The following is a 23,213-nucleotide window of genomic DNA, read 5'->3' on the forward strand; positions in this document are numbered from 1 at the left end:
TCTATTTTAATATCATCTCTGTCGCTCTGTGTCACCCTCTCTGTTTCAGCATGGGAACCAATCAGAACTTTCAGGAGAACCACAGCTTCAGTTTTTCCTCCCATTACTCCCATGGGATCACCTCAGCAATTTACCACCCTGGCCACCGGTATGTTAAATGTTGCCAACACCCCGTCAGCCCAGATATCCTGTTGAATAAAGTTGAAATAATAAGTATTTTGATAAAGAAAAAAGAAAAGCTTTGAGCTTTTAATTTATCATTGGCACCCTAATTATTGCCCATAGCCTTGACTTGACACCCTTAGACATTTTATTCTTCTTGTGGCCTCTGCCATTCAAGCCCACTTCTATTAGAGCCGCGTTTCATCAAGAGTGTTTTTCATAGATTTATATTCAGACATCTACAGACATCCTCATAAATCCCTTGAATCAATTTTTATGTTGAAACCCACTGCCGACCATGCGATGCAGAATGATTTCAAAGCCTTTCATCATTTGATATCTTGGGCCGTCGTCAATATGCTCCTAAATATGTATTATATTGATCAGTGAGCTGGAACTAGATGTGTTTACTGCATTAAACAAACTTTTATTTTACTTTACAAAAGGTTGCTTTGCAGAAAGATATACAATAGAATGTATAAAATAGATTATCACTTGGGAAGTCCAATAAATAAAACATTCTTGTACAGAAACACACACTCATATGTATATTCTGCACAGGCAGAAGATGTTACTCTATGGAATAGGTCCAAGGGGTTGCTCAGGGATAAATTAACCAATCACTTTAATGTAGTACCTGCAGGAATTTCCTGTGGCAGCCCAGCAAATGTGGCCTTTTTCACTGCTAGAATTCAAAAGTCTGGCTTATATCCGTGACCTTACTGTTCTCACAACGGCACCCATTCTGCACAAACCAGATTTAGTTTGGCAGCTTAATGGATTTTGGCAGCTACTGTCTAGTGTTTTGCCAATTGATAGATGCGATAAAACTTTAATAATTCCCATGCGGGAACTGGGTTAGCATCAGAGAGAATATGATAGATAAGGAAGGGAAGAAGGAGAAAAAGGTGATAAACTGGGTAAAAGAGAAAATATTTCAAAAACTGAGTGTAATTATGAAAATGGTGCATAATTTATTTTGTAATGCGGGCACACATTTGAGTGAGTAGTATTAGAGAATGTGCATCAGAGGGACAAGAGTCTGGCTGAATCCGTTTTCATGAAACAAGAAATCAGAGTATAGAAGGAAATCATATTGGAGGTTTTGCACACTTTTTCCTATCTGCCAGTTTGCAAACTCATCTGTGAGATCTCAGCTCCAGCAAAACAGTCTATTTCTGTGCACCAGGGGGCAGTGTTGAGCTGACCATTCACGCCTATCTCTGAGTTCCTGATCAGTATTGTATCAGGCTCTTCTCACTGCAAAGAGAGAGCCACTATCACTGTGGTGTTGCTTGTCTTAACTACTGACCCATTGATTCCAGTCGGACTTTTATCCGATAAATAAAACTGATATCCCCCGGTTTGCTAAATGGTGCTTTTATAGTGTGAATTTTCACTGATCCCTTGGCTTTAACCCAGGCTGAGGATAGCTTCACAGTGACAATTTTAACTTTAAATCCTTGATATGCAGTTTAATTTGAACTTTTGGGGCACAGTCGCGAAGGTGGTATCCACAAATGTGTGTGTGTTCCTGTTTTTCAGATTGCTGCTTGTAGGCGGCTGTGAATCAGGCGATGACAGTGCATCCAAGGCCTCTTGCTGTGGCATCACAGCCTGGAGGGCTCTTTCTGGCTCACCACACTACAAGCAGGTCACCAGCTATGAGGACGATGTCAGCATGGCAAGGAGTCACACATGCACACACGTGTTTATGCAAAAAAATAGATATATTTATGCAGTATGTAACACATTACATATTCTGTTTGTGTTAGAATCAGAAAAGAGGTTTCTTCAGGATTCCCAGTTTTAGACTCTTTTCCAGACAAGGAGACGAAAAGGTAGGGCTGCCCTCCTCTGTCCCTCTGCCTGATTGAGAATTAAGCGTAAATTGTGGAAGCTGGTGAATATTCTCTTTAATGTGATGTGTGTGTCTTCATTGGTCAGGACGGTGTTTTTCGCATGAGCCTGAGCCCTGACGGCACCCTGCTGGCTGTCATCCACTTCTCTGGCCGTCTGTCTCTCTGGGACATCCCGTCCCTTAAACAGAGGGCCACATGGAGTCAGGACCTGCAGGTATGCCTCTGAGTTACTTGTGATTGAAAGCATCCATGATTTTGCTTAAGTAGAGTAAACCTGTGTGCACTTCCATTTGTGTGTCATGGGAATATTTTGTACATTAGATGCTTGGCTTACTGTATTAATGTAATCTCTTTCTGGCCAAGGTGTGTGGTGAGAAAGATTGCGTGAATGTGTGTGTGTCTGCTTCCGTCAGGCAGAAAGTGACATGGCAAATGGAGAACTTATATTTGCAGAATGCTTTGCGGATTTATGCGGCGTGTATGCATGTTCTGCTTCATTGCTGGCACAGCTTCTGTCTGTGTGTGTGTTAAAAGTGTAAACAGGGTTAGCAGATTAATTTCTTCTCCCATCGCTCTCTCTTCTTCTTTTCCTCCCTTTTTCATTCCTTCGTTCCTCCCCGCAGCCAGGATTTGAGGAGATCAACCCAGAGTGGAAGACATCGCTGGAGAGAAGGAAGAAAATAAAAGGTAGTTTGGCCCGAAGGGCGAAAGACAGCCTAGTTGGCTGCTGACATAGCAGTCCAGCCTGGATACAATTTAATGATCTTTGACGTGCCTTATTCACTGAATTATACAGTTATTAAACATACAACCATATAGTGTGTGCCAAGGATAGCAAAGGCTGCCCATGGCTGTGTATGGGTGCGTTTCTGTGCTTGTGTAGTTTCCCGTGTGTGTGTGTGTGTGTGTGTGTGTGTGTGTGTATATATTCTGTTTGTGCAGCTTTGACAGTTTTGGGCCAGTAGTGATGACAGCTGTGACAGCTTCTGTAAGCAATAATCTGTGTGATACTTCATCTCAAGCATGACAAGTGATGTCACATGTCCACATGTGTAAATATATCTTAGAGGAGGAAAGTAATTCAGAAACACTATGATCCCAGAAAGTGGGGCCACTGATGACAAAAGCTGTACAACGCACGCTCAGGCAAACTTTTATTAAAGTAGGGGAACCATCTTTTCTGTTCTGTTTAGGTCAGCTTCCTCTGGTAGACAGTCACATCTTTAACACTACCCTTATGTCTTCCTGTCGCAGATAAGGAGCAGTTCTATCCGCTGGTAGATGTGAGCTGGTGGAGTGACAACGTGCTGATTTTGGCCCGCTGCTCTGGCTCTGTCACCGTCTCTTCTGTCAGGACATTGTGCAACCTTCTGGGGAAATCCTGTGAATGGTTTGAGCCCTCACCTCGAGTCACTGCTGCACATGATGGGGGCTTCCTCAGCTTGGAGGTAAAAAAAAGAAAGAAGAAAAACATGTAAAAATAGAGGTGTTCACATGGTTAAGCAAACAGAGTATGTACAATGGTGCAGGCCTCATGAAAGCATCCTTTTGCAGTAGTTAGATGATAGATTTTGGACTTCAGGGCTTTAAAAGGCACATGGGAAAACAGAGGACAGTTCTTCATCTCTTTTATCAGTTTTCTACACTGCTTATTGAGTTCAGTGTGGCACAGGCCTGAAGCCTATCTGAACAGGCAGTGGTCTGGAACAATGAAAGAGACTATATGGGCCACATGTTTGTCATGAGGACATCACTTATTTCATTTTAATTAAAGAAAAGTGTAAAATGGGTGTGACTGCACATTTTTAATAAAAGGTACACCTACTAAAACAAGTGTGTGGTCAGGTCCTCTAAAAGCTGAGGTGATTGTGTGTGATTCATTTTTTTTCTGCTAAAAAACTACATCTTTATATCCCTGCAGGTATTTCCAGTTTTTTAGTGTCATTGTGTGAAACAATGTGTAATTGTGTATCTGTAGTGGTAAAGGCCTGGGATGAAAAATGATTTCCTGCATCTTCATCTTCACACAAAGACCCTGATATCACATCACCCTGCTCTTTTCTTTAAGTCGTGTGCGTTTTTATTTTTTTGAAAATCTGATTGCGTAGAGCACAATAAAAAGCGAGCAATTTCTTTAGCTGCTAACTCTGAGGAAAGGTTTCATCACCCTGTCTCAGTGCGGAGTGTGTGGGAACGGGGGATGGGCATCTCTTGTTGTATCTTACAGCAGTGTGTGCATTGATAATGCCCTGAACATGGGGTTTCATGTGAAGCTGGGGCTTCTATTGTGCGTATGTCTCCACAGATGTGGAGTATTTTCCCTATTTCTATTTTATGATGATTGCTGCGCACAGCTGTTATACAGGTGCTAAACGCGTCACGTTTTTATGAGTGAAAATCCAGAGGGGCATTGCTCCAAAATCGGAGTACTTGCCACAGTGCGCAGTTTTAAAATGGGCTCCCAGCTGAGGCAATCACAGACCTACAGATCAGGTTAAGACAAGGGAAAGAAATCACTTTGGACAGCTAGGATTTAGATTTTTCTATTGAGCAGCTTGACCTTGCTGCTGTTTTGTGTTCAGACAGCCTGCTGAGCTAGCATGAGGGCATTAAATTAAGTGTCCTTACCAACTTAAACACAGCTAGATGTAAACTGTGCTGGGTGCTTCATTTATCATCCGCCATTGAATGCTGGCACCGACGTGTCCATATGCAACATCAGAAAGTCACTCTGGGCAAAAGACTGTAAATCTGAGGCTCAGTCATTTGGAAATGCGTCGTCTTCTGTTTCACAGCCCTCATCTTATGATCTGGGCCAATGAAACAGATGTATTTTATGTGAAAAGACAACTGTGGCTTTATGATCACTTTTAAGCCATGTATTGGCAGTGTCATTCAAAGTCTTGCGCTTCCACCCTCATTTCAATTTTTCTTGTCTCTGTGTTTGTTTATCAGTGTGAGGTGAAGCTGGCCCAGAAGCGTGGGCGCCTGGAGAGCAGCCTCAGTGGGGGAGCCAGCGAGGATGAGGAGGGAGATGATGGTGGAGAATCTGATTCAGATGAAGAGTCCTCAGCCAAAGCCCGCTACTTTGGCTACATCAAGCAGGGCCTGTATTACGTGACAGAGATGGAACGGTTCGCTCCACCACGGAAGCGCCCTCGCACAGTTATTAAGAACTACCGTCTGGTCAGCCTGAGGTCAACCACTCCGGAAGAACTGTACCAGAGGAAGGTAGGAGGCTAACACGGCTTGTAAATAAATGCACAGTCTGATGGGAAAACTAACTCTTTGGAAGCAATACGTTTGTGGGTGTCACTCTAAAGGCAATAATTTTATTGAACAGGTAAAAGCTCACATTGTGCCCCACAGTGAGGATACCCTGCTATTTAGTCAGCAGGTGAGAGCTAAATTTAATAAGTGGGTAGCAGATATAAGTTACGTGGGGTTTGTCTCTTGAATTTCAAAGACTTCCTCTGAAGCCTGAATCTCTATGGTTACATTTTATGTTTCACTTTGAATTGTGAAAGTGGTGGATCATGAGACCTTTGTATGGCTGCAAAATAAATCCAGCCCCTCTAGTAAATGGCTATCACTGAAAAGCTTGTGAATGAAGCCTGATGAAAAAGATGAATTTCCATTCAATTTTCTGGAGCCATTTATTGCATGTTCACCACCAAACAGTGAATCCTGGCTTTGATGATCCCCCGACTGATCTGTTGCCGATCCCCTACATGAATCCTCCTGCAGATTAGGGATCCTTGATTCAGTTTACCATGCATCTCTATGCGTCATTACAACTGCAGATTTTCCTTCTCACTACTGCACATCATGCATATAAAAAATATGGTCAATTTCCAGCTCACCTATGCACGCTTATGTCTCAGCTCTGGTAGTTGCCACCTACGCCTCTCTAAACTGTTGCTTTCCAGTGTGCCTTGGTTTTGACAGGTCTGTGGATTGCATTCTCTTACTGTGCACCTCAGACAAGGAATATTTAGAGAAATATCTAAACTTAGACAAACTTATGTGCAGGGATGGATTTCATGACATTTGTTGTGTATTTTACATGTTTCACTTTATGTTGCATTTGTTGCATGTTGTGGGTCTGTATGGCTGCCAGCTCTATCTTGGTAAAGAGATTTTGGGACTTCCTTGAAAATAAAAAAAAAAAAAGTTAATAATTTAACCATAAGAATTGTTATGATATTTGTGATAATATGGTGATTAACTCTGCTAAATCCACAAAAATCCCAAATCTGTGTCCATCTACATTTACAACTTGCATTCAGAATCCAGTCAAAGCCTCATTGATTTCAAATAGAAATTCAGAAATTCCTCCACAAATAGTGACGTACTTGCTGCAGAACAGTGATTTACTTGCAAAATGACATAGGTGCTTGGCAACCATGCTTTTATATAGGAAAATAACCAGTAGGCAACCAGCTGAGTCGAGTCCACTATTGCAAAGAGTCACATCACACATGAGTTGCAGTCATCGGTGCAGACTGACCCAGGTGGCTGCTGCCACTCATTTAGAGCTGCTGAAAGTTTGTTAGTTGTCGAACTGTCCACACGTCTCTGTTGAAAACTCTCTAGCATGACGTGCCTTTGGTGCATCAGCTGTGTGCTTGGCCAGCAATTAGGATGGTGGTAACTCAGTTCATATCGACAGTAAATGCAAATAACTTTGTATTGTCAAGGGAACCATCTTTAAAGCTGAACTTGCTATTTTTTGTTTTTTTGAAACATTCAGGGAATAGGTGCTGTTTGTAGACACACAAGGCAAAGTTTGACATTTCCTGTTGCAGCTGTGTTAAACAGAGTTCTCAGAGTGAGGTCGCACAGTTTTGGTGAAAGTACAGAGTCAGATTTCTCTTACTGTTTACTTATTCATTGCGGCACACGCAACAAAATGCTTACGTGTTTAGGTTGTGAAGAGCTGTCGTCGGTGCTCATGCTGAGGTGCCTTCATGTGTTGGATTTGAAGCCTCAGCAATCTAAACAACAATTCCAGTGCTGATGTGCAGTTCTCTGCCTCGTGCGGTTTTATAAATTCATACTGGGAAAGAAATTAATATTACCTACTTAACATGTCAAATATACTCCATTTCTAATTATACAGTCCTTTATGTAAGGCCTTTATCATATTAACACTGATACTGAGTCATATGTGCCTCAGTGCTATGCCAGTTAATCTTTTTTTTTTTTTTTTTTCAATGTTGGATATCACATTTAGCATGAAGCTCTTCATTTCTTTTTGCCACTTAATTTAGCAGCATCTGAAGAACGTCATCTGAATCCATTTGGCCATTGACTGAATTGTAACGGGCTGATCTGCAAAATTGGTTTCTGACTAAATAAATCCTGTGCCAGCTCACTGAAGTGCTATTGTTTTGTTGGATCGGCTCCAAAGTACTGTTGAAGAGAAATGAAAACCAAGCAAGATGTTCAGCCTGCTTTAAGGCTATTTTTCAGACAGGGGATTCTCTGAAATGCTAATTGCTGCATTAGAAATATGGCTGTTGGTGCTAGTTGCTACAAATTGCAGCAAAGACAACAACATGCTTTATCATAAAGCCCAGTGAGAGTGGTATCGGCTCTCAACGGGCGCAAGTTTGAGCACGGTTCATCAGTCATTTTTATGACCCATCATCCACTGCCTTCTTCATCATTGTCATCATCATTAGATGCCATTAGTCATCACCATCAATCCTAACAGTGGAGAGTTACAAAGTAATACATCATTATTATCTCTTTGTAACACTTGGTACTAGCAGCACCATCCCAGCTGCTGCTTCTGCTCTCCTGTTTGATTTTTTTTACATTTTTTATTTGTTTGGTTTTAATTTGTACAACATGTAGCTCTATAAGTAAAGAGGGAGGGACATATTTATTAAATGTGTATGATTGAGTTTAATGTGTGCATGGATATGGTTTTTTTTTTTTACATGCGTTTTAATTCCAAGTTATCGCTTGTCTTATATATGCTTAGTTTAATTTGATATTTCAGTAGCTACGCACACACAGACACACACACGCAGACACTTTCACTCAGTCGCAGAAACCAGAATGACCTGATCTCTCCCCAGAGATTCAACTCAGCCAAGGTCTGTGCTGCAATTGACTGTGAATAGACTAGAACAAGTGATTCCAGGTTATTTCCTCAAGTCAGCCTGTTCATGTGTTTAAGAGTTTGATGATCCATTTGTTGGCGTAACCCTGATTGTATGAGTAGAATACTGGCAGAACTGCTAACAGTTTTATTAGCTGAATCCAGAGAGAGAAGGAAATATTTTTTGATGTCCTCCTACGTGAGGTTTAACTGTGTGGGGTTCTTATTGCCCTCCAGGAACCACAGTCTGGATAATGTGTTGCTTTGTACTCCTACACAGAAAAAGAGATGGATACTCAGTGTGTCTGTCAGCCAGTGTTCTTCCACATATGCACTTAAGCACAAATTGAGTGGGCTTGCACAAAAAATATCCTTTTGATATTGGGCTGAAAGATTTTGTGAGACATTGATATGACAAAAAAAATCTTTTATTATTATAATGTGCTGACATTTATTCCTGGCCAATAAAATATTATTAATAATGACAACATCAACAATAAATAGAAAGGGACAGTAGCATGTGTCCATTTTTATAAAAACTCATAAGACCATTACAGTTAAAATAGGTGGTTGTGCTGTTAAAATTTATTAATGTGGAAGCAGAAATGTTCCACAGAATCAGTTTGTCTGACTTGTTCACTGCTTTAGATTAATATCATCATAATCTGAATATGATTTTTAGCTAGCCTCTGCATGGTAAGTAATATACTTTTGCATGCTAAATAAAACTAAATAAAGGTAGAGCTTCACTTTAAAATACTTACTAGCATGTGTTGTAAAGTGGAAGCTAATATCCGATGAATTTATTGGCAAGGTCATATTATCAGCTTATATTAGCTGTGTGACAATCTATTGGCAGTGACATTGTAAAGGATGACACATAACGTTTTAAAAAAGGGAAGAGAAACACCCTTCAACCATGCTACAAGAGTTGACATTGCAAGGTTTGTCCACCAGAGGGCAGAATACCAGAGGCTGTTATGAACACGTGATCTGAGCAGCCTGGTAGTGTATGTGAGTGTAAAACAGCAAATAAGTAATGACACATAGCAAATGTTAAGGTCTGCTTGTGTTTTTAGAGTCTGAAAGGAAAAAAATCGGAATATTAAGGAGTATTTAGATCCCCAAATACCGCGTTAGTTTTAAAATCCTGTCTCAGCCAGGCTCTACTTTAAAGCATCCGCTGTGCCGATGGTCAGTTGTGATTGTGGTGCATTTTGGCTTTTTATTTTATTTTTTTTGAAAGATGGTGCTGATGCTTTGTGTCATTTTAAACGGCTTCTGATTTCTCCTTTATGTTTTCTAACTCGGGCCATTTTTCTTCAGATATCCCCAGACATGAAATTCCCTTCAGACATTCTCCTTCTCCCTCTTTAGCAAACCCAATTCAGTCTGTGTCACATTGCGCATTGCTACACTGATTGAAATCTGCATGTTCCAGCTGTTCCTATTCGGTCTTTGGGTATTCTGTGTGCATACAAAAAGGCCGCGGTGTAGGCATAGATTTATTCAATACCTTGACATCCTTGTCCTTCAGTGTAATGGAAAATATGTCTGTGGACAATGCTCCCTCTCTCTTTTTTTCCTTTCTTTTTTTTTTTGCAGTGGTATTTTGTAGAAACATATACTTTAATGTTTTCTATTTAATTACATTGATTTAGGAACCCACAGCATGAATCATTTCGATACCCCTGGGATCAGGTTTGAATATAGCAGAAAATGAAACTAATTGGTCTTTGTTTTTGGGTGCTTTTATTCAAATTTTACATTAGAAACACTTAGTCAGAGGTGCTGCCTGGCCAATTCCAGGACAAGCCTCTCATTATTTCCTTTTATTTCACAAACACTCGTCATCATCCCTACTAAATCATTGTTGAAATGCTTGTCTTTCCTGATGATATGGATTTGTTTTATTGCTGTCTGTTCCACTGTCTGAAAGAAACATGCATAATTAAAGAGCTCATAATGTTTATTGTGTTTTTGTTTATCTTGTAGATTGACAATGAGGAGTATGGTGAAGCCCTGTCTCTTGCCCAGGCATACAGTTTGGACTCTGACCTCGTCTACCAGAGACAGTGGCGGAAGAGTACCGTCAGCATAGCCTCAATACAAGATTATCTGGTAAGACATCAGTCAAAGGAGACACATACATGTGAGGAAATGAGGAGGAGAGACGAAGGATTGTATCAGAATTTCTGGTGTTAATCACGGTATATTTTGTTGGTTGGCAAGGGGGGGAAAAAATTCAGTGCATTTATGTGAATGAGTGGGAGAGGCGCACACTTAAGTGCAGCACAAGTCCCCTTACTCTATTTCACGCATCATTTTTGCCAATTTATTGCAAATTTTTTCACCCTCCCGTCCTATTTCTGTATCGTATTTTATCCCATCATTTCTTCTGAACTCACTCCATCTTCTTCTGTTTCCTGCATCCCACCTAGAGCAAGATCCGCAAGCGCTCATGGGTGCTGCATGAGTGTGTGGAGCGCGTCCCAGAGAATGTTGATGCAGCTAAAGAGCTGCTGCAGTATGGCCTGAAGGGAGCCGACCTTGAAGCCCTGATAGCCATAGGAAAAGGGGAAGATGGGGGCAGGTATAAAAGCTTCTTCTCTTCACTCACCATAGACTTACTCTGCTTGTCTCATTTTGTTTATCCGCTCTTTTTTTCTGTCATTTCTTTGCCGTCTCCCAGGTTCATCATGCCAGGCGACGTCGACCTCGATGACCTCCCTTATGAAGACATCCTTTCAGATGAGCAGGAGCTGGAGATGAAGAAGGAGAGGGAGAACAAGAAGAGACGAGAGCTGCTGGCCAAAGTTGACTTCAGCAGGTACACAGCCAGTCAGACTGCCGCTTGTTTAATCAAACAGCAGATGGACACATAATTGTCAGGGCAGACCAGAAACGCTGGCAGTTTTCCGAATAAACAGAATGTAAGAGAGGGTTCATTTAAACCTCCAGCTAAACTGGTAGTTTAGAGTCGAGCATGGCTGGCAAGCACGTCTCTTGTTTTAGTATCTTAGTTACTAAAGCTAATTACAATCTTTTTATTTTATAGTGTGATACTGTTTTTCTAAACCATTGGGAGTTTTCGAGATTATTTTTCTACTGATCTTTGAAGACAAGGAGCTAAAACACCAGCTTTGTTCTTAGAAGCATTTGCTGGGTGGGTGGACTCATTTCTCTAGAGAGGAACCTGATGCTGACCTGTGTGAGTCACCTTGTTGGCAGGTTGTTACTTACTGTTTCTAAAGATTAAATTAAGTCGTTGTTATTCCCTGTATCAGCTAAAATATTAACTGTACTCCAAATGCTTGTGGGGAAAAATTGAGAAATTGTGATTTCAGTATTTAAGGTGTAGACCAGGAAACTGGGAGGAGGATGAATGGGTTAGAGTGCTGCCAAATTTATCACTGATTGTTTGACTGGGTTTCACACCAGAGAGGGGATCATAAAGGCAGGGATGTTAATGAGTTTGAGGAAAAGAGAGAGTGAGAGAGCGAGACAGAGAAAAAGCACTGGTGGAGATTAGTGGGTAATCTGCTGGAGGTAATTTATGCTTTTGTTTTCAAGTTCCCAGGGAACTAATGAAAAAGCCTTTAGTGATCACTAATCACCTCTCATAACACACATGCAAACAAATTCACTCGTCCATGTATCATGAAACACTCTTAAGCTGAATTACACACAACTACTGAAGTGACCAGCCACAAAAAGGATGCGCTGGGTGCATGAGCGCTTGATGCACATTTAAATTCATATCCGTTCTATGTTTTTGCAAACAGGCTTTGTGCAGGCGCACATTTCAATCTTCAGTAGCTGGATCGGGCTTTTTCTTTTGTTCTTACAGTAAGCAGTGAGCCTCCTGACGGCTTTTAAATGAGGAAGAGCCCAAGCGTTGTAATGTTAATCCTTTGTAATAGCTGCCCTTCACGTCGCGGTTCATTTTTTTTTCCTCCCTTTGGCCATTTGGTCATCTATATCTTACTGTGTAGTAAAACTGTTGTGCTTTATTGGAGAACTGCACTCCACTGCAGCTAAAGAAAAGATGGAGGATAAGAAAGAGGACAGAAGAGGTAGTAAAAAAAAATCGATAATGTACAAACATTAAAAAAAAAAACATTACATTAAATCTTCGGTGAATAAACTTATTTAAATATACCAGTTTTTCTCCTTTATCTGTCTTTGATGCAGAATGTCTGCCAGGCAGCTCACACACGTGCCCCCAGAATGTGTTTTTGTGTGAGTGTGTGCACACATTCGGGTTCCCCCACTAATGGATCTACCCATGTTGCCTTGAGGCCTGCGGCCGAGGCCTGAGACAGATAATAATTCTCTTAATTTCTTTTTAACTACACCACCATTACAGAAATGGCTCAGTATCGATCACAGCTGCTTCACAGTAGTACTGCGTCTGTGCGTATTTTGTGTGGGTGACACGCATGTGTAGATAAGGACTGTATTTAACTAGTAAATGTGACTCAGAGTGCATCTTTAATCCCACAGCTTTTGGAGCTTGCCTTTTATTTAATTTATTTGTGTGTGTGTGTGTGTGTGTGTGTGTGTGTGTGTGTTCGTGTATGCTTGAAAGACATAGAAAAAATCTTATGTCTTTATTATCTTGTGTCAATACAATAAATTAAAATGGCATCACTTTTAAAGAGGAAAAAATGACTTTTCTTTGTCAATGTTATTGATCGCTATGTAGAATTCTTATTCAGGAATGACATTTTCAATAATCAGACTCAAACGCTCTCAACTGCCCTTTGCTGTCCTATATAACATTAGTTTCTAAACTCTTGGGGGTCAGGAACATCTAGAAAAGAAACAAAAAACATCTCAAGGATCTTCTTGGCTTATCGTCACTTGCAATGTGGACTAAAACAATTTCAACATAGTCATGGAACACTGGAGCAGCACTTTGTCTTGAAACTACATATACAAGTGTATGTGGGCTTTGCCCAACAAATCTACATTTGTTTTGTGGATTTGGAGTGCCTTCCTTGGGATGTCCTGTGGAGGAACTTCAGATGTATGGGATATCTGGCTTCTCCTCGTGGGCTTTGTGGTCCCTGTACAACCGTAGTGAGAGCTTAGTTCACGTTGACAGTGAAAAATCCAACTCGTTACCAGTGGATGTTGCCATCCACCAGGGCTTCCCTTTGTCACTAACTCTGTACATAACTTTTATGGACCTTTTTATATTTTGCAGTATCCAAGAAATGGGCGTGTCAGGTGGTGTCAGGTTCGTGTTTGCGCTTTTAAAGACAATGTGGTTCTATGGGATTAATAAGCCATTGGACTGAGTATACAGTGGCTGGAATAGAGTTACCACCTCCAAATAGGGCACCATGGTTCTTGGCTCACTTTGCGTTGCGTCCTGCTGTCCCAAGTGGAGGAGTCTTGGGGCTTTGTTTATAAAGAGAAGAGTGGAGGGGGGAAATTGAATGATGGATTGGTGTGCCATCGACAGTGATGCAGATTTTGTACTGCTCTGTTGTGGTGAAGAGAAAACTGAGTGTGAAAGTGAAGCTCTCAATTTCATAATGAATCCATTCCTACCTTCACCTTTGGCCACAAGGTCTGATTAGTGACCGAAAGAATGAGATTGCGTATAGAAGCAGCAGAAATGAACTTTCATTAAAGGATTTCTTGGCTTGACCTCAGAGGGAGGGGTGAGGAACTTGCTCATTCAGGAGGGACTGAGTAGAACCAATATTCCACATCCAAAGTATTCAGTAGGGGTGTTTCGGACTGATTAAGAAGGCTCCTGAATGCTCCCTAGAAGAAGATGGTTGGACTTACTAGCTATGTAGTTGTTTAATGAGCCAAGCTATTCTGCACCAGGATGTTGCTCACTGAAAAAAGTAATTACAGGTTGATGTGTCACAGGATACCAGATTATGGGAGTTGGTAAGGAGCACAATAACCTTTTAATTATGCAACATATTACTTAGATTTATAACAAATTATTTTGCGGATCCCTTGGCCTCGGGTCGCTGACCCCTTGGAGTCCCCAGATTCCGTTTTGAGAGACAGCACTATATTAAAAAGTCAAAAGATGTTTCTCTCTCAGTACCCAGTTTTTTTTTTTTTTCTAAAAACCAAATGAAACGTTGGATATTTATATACTTCTCCAGCCCCTTTTGTTATTATTAGCTGTCTCTTGTTGGCAGTGTGTTGCATTTCCCAAAATGCATTCAGTTATCCTGAAATGTAGTGTCTGCCAAGGGCCATTATAACGGCTACTCACACTTTACTCATACAACAAGATGGGCAATACTGCAGTTGTATCTGTGTGTGTGTATGAGAGAGGGGAGGAAATTGTGTGAAGAGAGTATGCTGCAAGGTGTTTATGTTCTTATCAGGTCAGAGTCAGACCTCAGTCAGAAGTCTAATTTTCTCATTTGTTCCAGCTTTGGACTGTGCTTGTGTCTGTGTGGAAGGCTGTTTATGCTTTTATTGTAGCATCTAGATATATTAAATATATGTGTGCACATAGATCTTGAAGCGGTTAGTCTCTTTACCTTAGTTTACCACAGTTATTTTTTTTAATTTAAGAGCTATTTATTATAATGGCAATCTATTAAAAACACATAAAAACCTTTATAAAGACTCGTGCACTGTGCTGCCTTTTTAGTGTATAGCCAGGTGGGTCCATTTGTATGTATAACAGTGTATTACAGCACACACTGTTTAAGCTGTATCTCAGTGGAATTCAGCTGTAAGATTAGCAATTTAAAAGCAAGAGATGTCGACCTGAATCAAACATTCAGCCATGTCTAAGCCATATTGGTGGCTGTTTCTGCAATACTGCTCTAGCACAATGGTGTTGCTTAAAATTTTTTATCAATGACCAGTCTTAAACTGGAAATTATATTCTGTATTTATTATTGTTATTATTATTAATATTATTATTTAGAAAATTATACATTTTATTAAAAAGATATATACATAAAGTCTGTATAGATACCGTTTTACAGTACTGACATCGGCATGCTTACAGCTTCTTAAAGCTGCTACCAGCACTATGGAGTCCTTTTTATTTCTATACATGCATGTGCAGCATAATGTTTCCTACTCCGTGCTTGACTGTGGCCGTGTTTTTTGGGTCACACTCATCATTTCTCATCCTCCAAACATGGTGGGTGGAGCTTATTCCAAAGAACTGGGTTTTTGGTTTCATCTGACCACAGCACCTTCTCCCAAGCCTTCCCTGAATCATTTAGATGTTCACTGGCGAACTTAAGAAGAGCCAGGGGGACCTTGTGGGTGCTGTAGTATTTCAGTACATTGGTGACTGTGGTCCCGGCTGCCTTCAGGTCATTAACAAACTCCACCAGTATAGTTTTGGGTTGATCCCCCACCTTTCTCATCGTCTTGGTCTTGCATGGAGCTCCAGACCGAGGGTGATTGATATTCATTTTATATTACTTCCATTTCCAGTTAATCACTTTTCAGCATTTGATCATTTTTTAAAAATCTTATTTTCATAATGAAATAAATTAATAATTTTACAATGTCCCCCAAACTGCAGTAACTTGGATGATCTTCTATCTCTTAAACAACTCTGAAAATAAAGTGTTCTGCTCCTCATATCCACCTTTACCTGATATACTTTACCTCACCAAACAAAAGCAGGTGCAACAGATTTGTATAAGAAAAAACAAATGCCAGGTATTTGCATCATTTCCCACAGTTTAGGATGTCACCAGTTCTAAACATTCTGGAAAAGGTTCAGTGTCAGCAGCAGGGCATTGGCCAATTTCTCTTTTTGATTTGTCGCCATAATTGCTCTTGTAATTGCTTCAGTCTTTTTTACTGTTCACAGAGGCTCAATTCAGGCTGCTGTCTTGTGGCTGGCTCTGAGCTTTGGATAACATTAGCTTTAGCCAATTTTCCTTTTATTAACATCTTCAAACTGGGCGTATTCATCTGGGTGAAGGTGATTTAAGTGTTTCATTAGATTTGTTGTTACGAATGTTTTCATGATAGTTCCCCTTACGGTTTATGGGCTGTGGATGTCTAATCCTTTGACATGGGTTGTTTTTTGGATTTTTTTGGGCATAACATTGGTTAAATACTATTCAAAGATGAGCAGAGATCTGCTGGAGTGCCAGTGTCTCAGTAGTGTTGTATATGTGTTGTGTGTATATAGAAAAGGTTAAACGATAAGAGATCCAAAAGATATCAAGTAGCTACCGAGACATTTTACTTTAAATAATATCTACCTGCTCAATAAAGAAAACAAAGATGCCCAGAGGATCAGTAATATCTTTAGAACATACTATATCACTTATAGCATGGCTAACAGTACATTTTGACACATTCTGTATTATTGCATGTCATTTAATAAACCGTGTCAGAGTAATAGAAGAGCTTTGTCAGAACTCCTCTCAACCAAATGAAGTTACAGAGATATCTTGTCACCTCTTTTTAGATTTCAGAGCCTTTGTTGGAAGTTATCATTAAGCCATCATTCAAAACCTCAGGAGAGCAGATGGCTAAAATTGCTTTCTAACATCTCATCTCTCCTCCTTCCCTCGCTTGCCACCACTCTCCTTCCTCCATCTCCACTTTTCTTACATTGCTCTGAAGAAACGAAGCACAGCAGTAATTACCACTAGTACTAGCACTAAGCCGGCGCTCTTTGATGTGCCAGAGTGTGTGTTGAGCCAGTGTTAATCTCTGTTAGTCTGTGTAGAGGACCCCGATAAGACCCGATAGCACACTCTGTAATGAGGGATTTGGGATTAAGACAGCGGTGGAGAGGTCAACTCCCCTGTGGTCACATCGCAGTTGATCCAGGTCAAGTTTATAAGAGGGGTTGGACCCTGCTTCACCTGGTTGGATTGTTTCTTTGTGAATTGAACTTGGAGGGTGTGTGAGCATGTGGTTAAAAAAATGTTTTATTTTACCTTATGTGTGAACCGAGGGGGTGTATCTGACCACTCCTAGCATTTTTCAGCCTTGCGGTTTCTTTCTTTTGGTTGTACCTTGAGTGATTGAGTTTTAGGTAGATCCTATATAGCACAGTGCCTTGGTGTTTGTGGCCATCCTCTTTATTTATGGTTGTGATTAAATGACATTGAAAATGGATTTGGTTCTCACTGGGCAATCGCTCACCTCATTGACGGCTTGCATCCTATACATAACACCTGAATGAGTGGCTCTTGTGGTCATAAGGAGTTGATTTGTTGCTGTTGGAAAATGATTAGGTTTAGAGGGCATGGTATGGTATTGTAGTCACCAGTCCCCGGTCTTATTATATAGGTCCCCGTGGGCTTACTGTGTAAGGTCAATTTACAGTTAATTTAAAGCTAGGGTGTGAGTTAGTGCAGACGACAGACTGAGCTTGGCGTTTGATTTGATTGCAGTTAATTTCTGTAGTCAAAGTCATTGTGTTGGAGGTCTCATATCAATTGTGTTAAATTGTTTGTGCTGGTATGGTGCTGATTTGCGTGTTTAAATATGATTGCATGCTTAGGCTGACTCTGGAGCAGAAGGAACTGTGTCGGAGCAGACTGAAGCTTCTCTCCTACCTGGACCGGCTCGCCACGTATGAGGTAACAGCAATCAGCCCTTTAAATGGATTTCATTAGGATTGCAACTAACAACAGTTATCCTTATCAATAAATTTGCTGTTTACTTTTTCAGCCTATCGAGTAATTAACTTGATGCATGTTTGAAGACTAAAGAGAATCTCAGTAAATATTCACTTTGGGAGAGCTGGACCCAGTGAACTTATTCAACTGTTGCTTAATATTCTGTTGTTTAGCTGGTGCATAATATTCTCCCGAACAAGAAACTCATTAATTGAATTTCCAATATTCAGCCCCAACAATTTTAATTTTATTTACATGTAATGAAGAAATTAAGTAAATTGAGGCTCTACGGATCAACAACGCAATATCATCTTCTTAGAATATTTAAATGCGATGCAAAAAAACATTAATTGAAAAAAGTCAGTTTTTTTTCTCACTGTATTTAAAACTACTGTGAGCAGTGACTTAACAGGTTTTGATAACTAAAGAAAGAAAGAGATTGCATTTGAGGAACCATTAATTACTATTACATTTATATTAAAGTAGAGATTATTTAATTAATCTAATATTAATGAAGAATAAACTTTGTTTTCATTGTAGTCTTTATTTCATAGTTGTTTTCCTACTGGCAAACTAATGGGTTTGACTTTAATGTGCAGTCCGTGCAACGCTAATAGGCTTTTCTCATCTCATCATGGATAGATACGTGCTTAAAGCAGACACTTGCAACTACTTAAAACTGTAGATTTCAGATTCACAGTGAGTAATGTTAACATGCAGACCCTTATCACGGATGAACAGGGCCCTACTCACTCCCATACAGGAGAGATGAGATTTTATCCTGCTAGATATTCGACTCAGACAGAATGACGTTTCTCTCTTCATTCGGACATTGTCATGGTAACTGCAGTACTCGTCAGATTCCTTTTGCCCCGATACATTTTCTCTGGCTGTCTATGAATATGATATTAGCGTTTTTATCATCCCGACTTGGGCTGGCTCTGTCTGCATAGGACCCCATTCAAAAGCTATCCATCAGACACACACGCCTCACACACTCTTCTGCACAAAGACACACACACACACATGCTTTGGCATAATGGATACTACAGAGATTTTATAACCACAAATACACATAAATCCCTCTTTCCAGGACAACAAATGGTCCATCCTGACATATGCTCACACACACACATGCATACACACACACACATGCATACACACACACACACACACACACATATTTAGATGACTCCAACTAAAAGGACAAGACAGCTGTAAGCCACAAAAATTAAATAGCATCTCTGTTGGCTTTGCTTTAGTGCCTTCATTGGCAGTCACATCTTCTACTTGCACTTTCCCTCGCATCTTTACTCTGAATTCCTTTCCACTCATAACATTTATTCTGGAAAGATAACCCTCTGACTCACAAATTTCTTTTCATGAACTGTAAATGAATGCGTGTGTGTGTGTGTGTGTGTGTGTGTCTCTCTCTGAGTATTTTCTCTTTCTTTCTCTCTTGCTTTATACTTTCCAGGAAATACTTGGCGGCCCTCATGCAGCTGAGGAGAAATACGATGCAGACTTCTTCAAGAAGTTCCGAAGTCAAAACATTGTTTTGTCAGCAAGAAACTACGCCAGGGTAACCTTGGCCTCACACTCCCACAGAATGTCTTACTAATTATTTCTTTGCATCTTTTCATTTTAACTGTATTCGTCTTTGTTTGGAGCTAGGGATGTGACTGATTCTCTACTTTAGATCAAGCCTGCGATTTGGTTAGGTCATTTAGACACACACGAGGGTAAAATCGAGGCACCAATTGACATTAAGCATTTTCTAACATACATTTTTTTGGCCACAGGAGAGCAACGTGCAGGCTCTTGACATTCTTTTCACATATCACGGAGCAGAACTCCTCCAACATCGACTAGCTATCCTTGACAACTTTCCGGAAACCACCTCTCCACACGAGTACACCACCTTGCTGCCGGAAGCCTGGTAAGACGTGCACAAATACGCACTTACAAGAAGGTCCATGTGTATTTACTTTATACAGACACAAATGGTTTACCAAGCGCTGCACTCTTGCATTATAGATGGGAAAAACTCATTGAGATGGTGTGATTTATTCGTCCTGCAAGAGTAAATGGAGGAAGCCTTTCTGTGTTGACTTTTGCTGAGACTCGGAGAGAACCAAATGAAACGACTCATTGAAAAATCATGTTTACTCCGAAAGCTAGAACATGCATTTGAAGCTTGGTGTGGTTCAAAGCGATATGAGCTTCATAACCAAATATCTGCAAAACAAATATAATCTGTAGGCAGGGACAAGATTTTTGGTACCTGAAATTAGGGGTGGGTTTTAATAATCGATTCATCGATTAAAATCGATTCTAGCTTGGATAACGTGAAATCGATTCATTAAAATCCTGAATCGATTTTTTAATATAAATTTATTTTGCCCGAAACGCCAGAATCTCAGGTGAAACCTCACAAAATTTCAACAACCACCAAACAGCTAAGACAGTAAATGAGAGCAGGTACACGGATTCTGCACAAGGACGTAAACACACAGCGCGGACCCGCGGATCAGAATCAGTAAGATGTCGCCTTTCTCACCCAACGGGCGCTGCAGCTTTAAGCGGCTGCGCGCGCTCCCTCGGACGGCAATCACTTTCTGGCAGATAATCACTTTTTGGCACAACAACTGCACGGACACGGTCGGGGCTGAAAGCCGACAGCTCGCTGATTCTGATGTTTCGGCGGGTCCGCGCTTTGTGTTCACGCCCCTTTTGCACTGATTCCAAAGCTGTTAGTTTTATCTCTCTCCAAACAATATTGACCGAACCAGCAGCAAAAGAAGATCCAAACTACGCTTCACATAAACATTGTCATGAATTCACTCTGACTTTTACTGTTTTGCTTCCACCACGATAAAATCACACGTCATGCACAGCTCTCTCTCTCTCTCTCTCTCTGTACTTCAGGAACAGATTCCCGTCTAAAAATCTGTTTTCTGCATTATTCGCTTGCTTGTTACGCACAAGTCTACCGTTGTTTACAGCGCTGTCGGCCGCTGTTTTTTTTTTGTTTTTTTTTCGTTTTACATACTTCCGAAAAGAAAACCTAATTTCTGCCGTTCAGTGCTGAACAAATTTAAACTTTTTAAAATTATGCAAAATGCAAAACGCTTAGCCGTGTGTCTAATAAAACCGCTGTAACGTCAGAGGTAACGTTCATATGTTGATTAATGGTTTTCTTTCGTTTTTGATGTACTGCAGAATATTTTTATAAAATCCCAGGCCAGGAAAACCACCTTCATGTTTTTCTGTGTTTTATCTTCAGCTACTTTGATACAAAGGCATCTGCTGTGACGCTTACACCTTTGATAAAGTCTTGCGTGTGTCAGCTTCCTTTTTATAGATACAAAAATATGTAAATGTACTGATCTGAATTATAATATTTCTGACTGTCAAAATTTCCCAGATTCAAATCGAATTTAATTGAATCGAATCGAATTGAATCGAATCGTGGATCGAATCGATTCGGGACCTTGTGAATCGGAAACGAATCGATTCTAGAAATCAGTGACGATACCCAGCCCTACCTGAAATGCACCCAAAATCCCTGAGTTGTATTGAAGAGTCATGTTTGTGCAAGCTTTGCATGCAGGTGAATAGTCTCCATAAAGAACAAAGGTAGGATTTCATTTTTACTGAAGGAATAAACGCGTCTTGCATGGGAGTGCCTTACTTTGCATGTAACAATATTTACGTGGCTTTTGTGTTGTGTGCTAAAGTGGCATCCACATGGACGACAGGACTCAAGGTTTCCCAGGAGAAGAGTGGATTATAACAATATGCTCGGAGTCGGTGGTTTAATTTTCTTGTTGCTGATGAGACACGAGTTGCTGTTTCCCAAACCGCTGAAGCGAAGGTGTTGAAGTAATCCAAATGTATTCTTTAGTCCCCTTTTACAACAATTCACACTCTCGATATAGAAACTGCATTGTTTAAAAAGAAAAAAGAAAAGTATACCGCCACTGGGATTTGCACCCTTTCTAATGTCAGAGAATCCACAGTCACACCTTTGTAGAATGCAAGAGAATGCATCCCTCTACATTTTAAATTAAAATGACCTAAAACTGGAATCGCACCTCAGTCAGAGCGTGCACTCAAGAGTCTTTCTCACATTCTCACAGTGGGAATCTTTTTGCCGTCATTAAAAAGCACACACATACACAAGTTTATTCTGTCACTGCACACATGTACGCACAGCGCTGCAGCTAACGGGCTGGCAGAGACAGCAATGAAATAAGAGGAGAGAGACTTAATTGCTACTTCTAAATTTACATTCAAACAAAGCCGAACACCTTCAAATGATACAATACTTGCTTGAACAAATGCAATTGTCTGTTATTACAGTGTTATTCCCCCTGGTTTTCACTCTACACTGCCTGTTTTGTTTTTTTTGCTTTGGGCTTGGAGAAATGCTGAATAGGAGCGAGGAGTGATGGAGGGTTGTTTTGGAGGGAAGAAATCATTCCTCACCTCTTTATGGTTCACTAATAGCAGTGACTGGATTTACTGATGGGTGCAGCCAGTCATTTACCGTGCCTTTTTCCTTAAATCGTAACTCGTTTTTCTGTTTAATCCTCGATACTTCATTTTAGCTTCTCTGAAAATCTTACAACCCTGCATCCAAAAAAGTACGATGATAAAAGGTAAATGCACAAATGTGCAAATTATCCAAACCATATGTGTAATTGAGTATAAAGGCATAAGAATTAAAATCATTATTTTTGTATATGTACAGTATATTTGAGTCATTCTGATTCCAGCAACTGTCCAAAAAGTTGCTACAGGATTAACAAACAAAAAAGGCTGGAAAATTGTCTAATCCTTAAAAAGGAAAAACACCTGGTGGAGTATTTAGCAACTCATTAGTTTAGTTGTCAACAAGTTGGCAAGAAGAAGAGGCAAAATTGTTCTGAAATAAAGGTGGGAGTTGGGGTTCAGCCCACTCTTTGGAAGATTACATGGTCAGATAGTTCAGCAGTTCAAAGAGATCATATTCTTTGGTGTAAAATTGAAAGGAATTTGAGGATTTCATCATCTATGTATGTCTTATCATTAAAGGATCGAGAGACACCAGAGAAATCTCTGAAAATGAAGACAAGGCTGAAAACCAATTTTGCCATCACCTTTGGGCCCTCGGGTGCCCCTACGTAAAAAAAAAAAAAGGACCTGCTTTTTGTGGTTAAAAAGAACTGCACAGACTCAGAAACACTTCCAGAAACCATTTGCCCGCTGCATCCAAAAAAAAGTTCAAACTCAGCCATGCAAAGACCATCCTGCAATATATTCTCAAGTGCTGATCTTCAGCTCATCTAATATTAACAAAGGTGGATTTTTGTTTTTGAAAATAATCCAAAACCTTCCAGCTTGGCCATGTGATGGTCTGCAACTGGGGGAAATCTGCACATCCCTGGGGGACATGGTTAATGCTAATCGATAAAGTTTTGGAGAAAA

The 23,213-nt window shown here is 40.3% G+C and overlaps 1 protein-coding gene across 1 annotated transcript in view; it reads left to right on the forward strand.

Moving 5' to 3' along the window:
* The window catches only part of nbas (NBAS subunit of NRZ tethering complex), a 176,576-nt gene that overhangs the window by 15,644 nt on the left and 137,719 nt on the right, over nt 1-23,213 (forward strand). The window contains exons 9-21 of the mRNA XM_063495518.1: nt 50-148; nt 1,708-1,846; nt 1,938-2,003; nt 2,110-2,238; nt 2,648-2,711; nt 3,279-3,472; nt 4,980-5,255; nt 10,132-10,257; nt 10,578-10,729; nt 10,829-10,966; nt 17,624-17,702; nt 19,219-19,323; nt 19,544-19,680. Coding sequence (XP_063351588.1) covers nt 50-148; nt 1,708-1,846; nt 1,938-2,003; nt 2,110-2,238; nt 2,648-2,711; nt 3,279-3,472; nt 4,980-5,255; nt 10,132-10,257; nt 10,578-10,729; nt 10,829-10,966; nt 17,624-17,702; nt 19,219-19,323; nt 19,544-19,680 — 1,704 coding nt within the window. The remainder of the gene's footprint in view (nt 1-49; nt 149-1,707; nt 1,847-1,937; nt 2,004-2,109; nt 2,239-2,647; nt 2,712-3,278; nt 3,473-4,979; nt 5,256-10,131; nt 10,258-10,577; nt 10,730-10,828; nt 10,967-17,623; nt 17,703-19,218; nt 19,324-19,543; nt 19,681-23,213) is intronic.

Source organism: Pelmatolapia mariae, linkage group LG15 (genome assembly GCF_036321145.2).
Source record: "Pelmatolapia mariae isolate MD_Pm_ZW linkage group LG15, Pm_UMD_F_2, whole genome shotgun sequence".
In the NCBI taxonomy this organism is placed as follows: domain Eukaryota; kingdom Metazoa; phylum Chordata; class Actinopteri; order Cichliformes; family Cichlidae; genus Pelmatolapia; species Pelmatolapia mariae.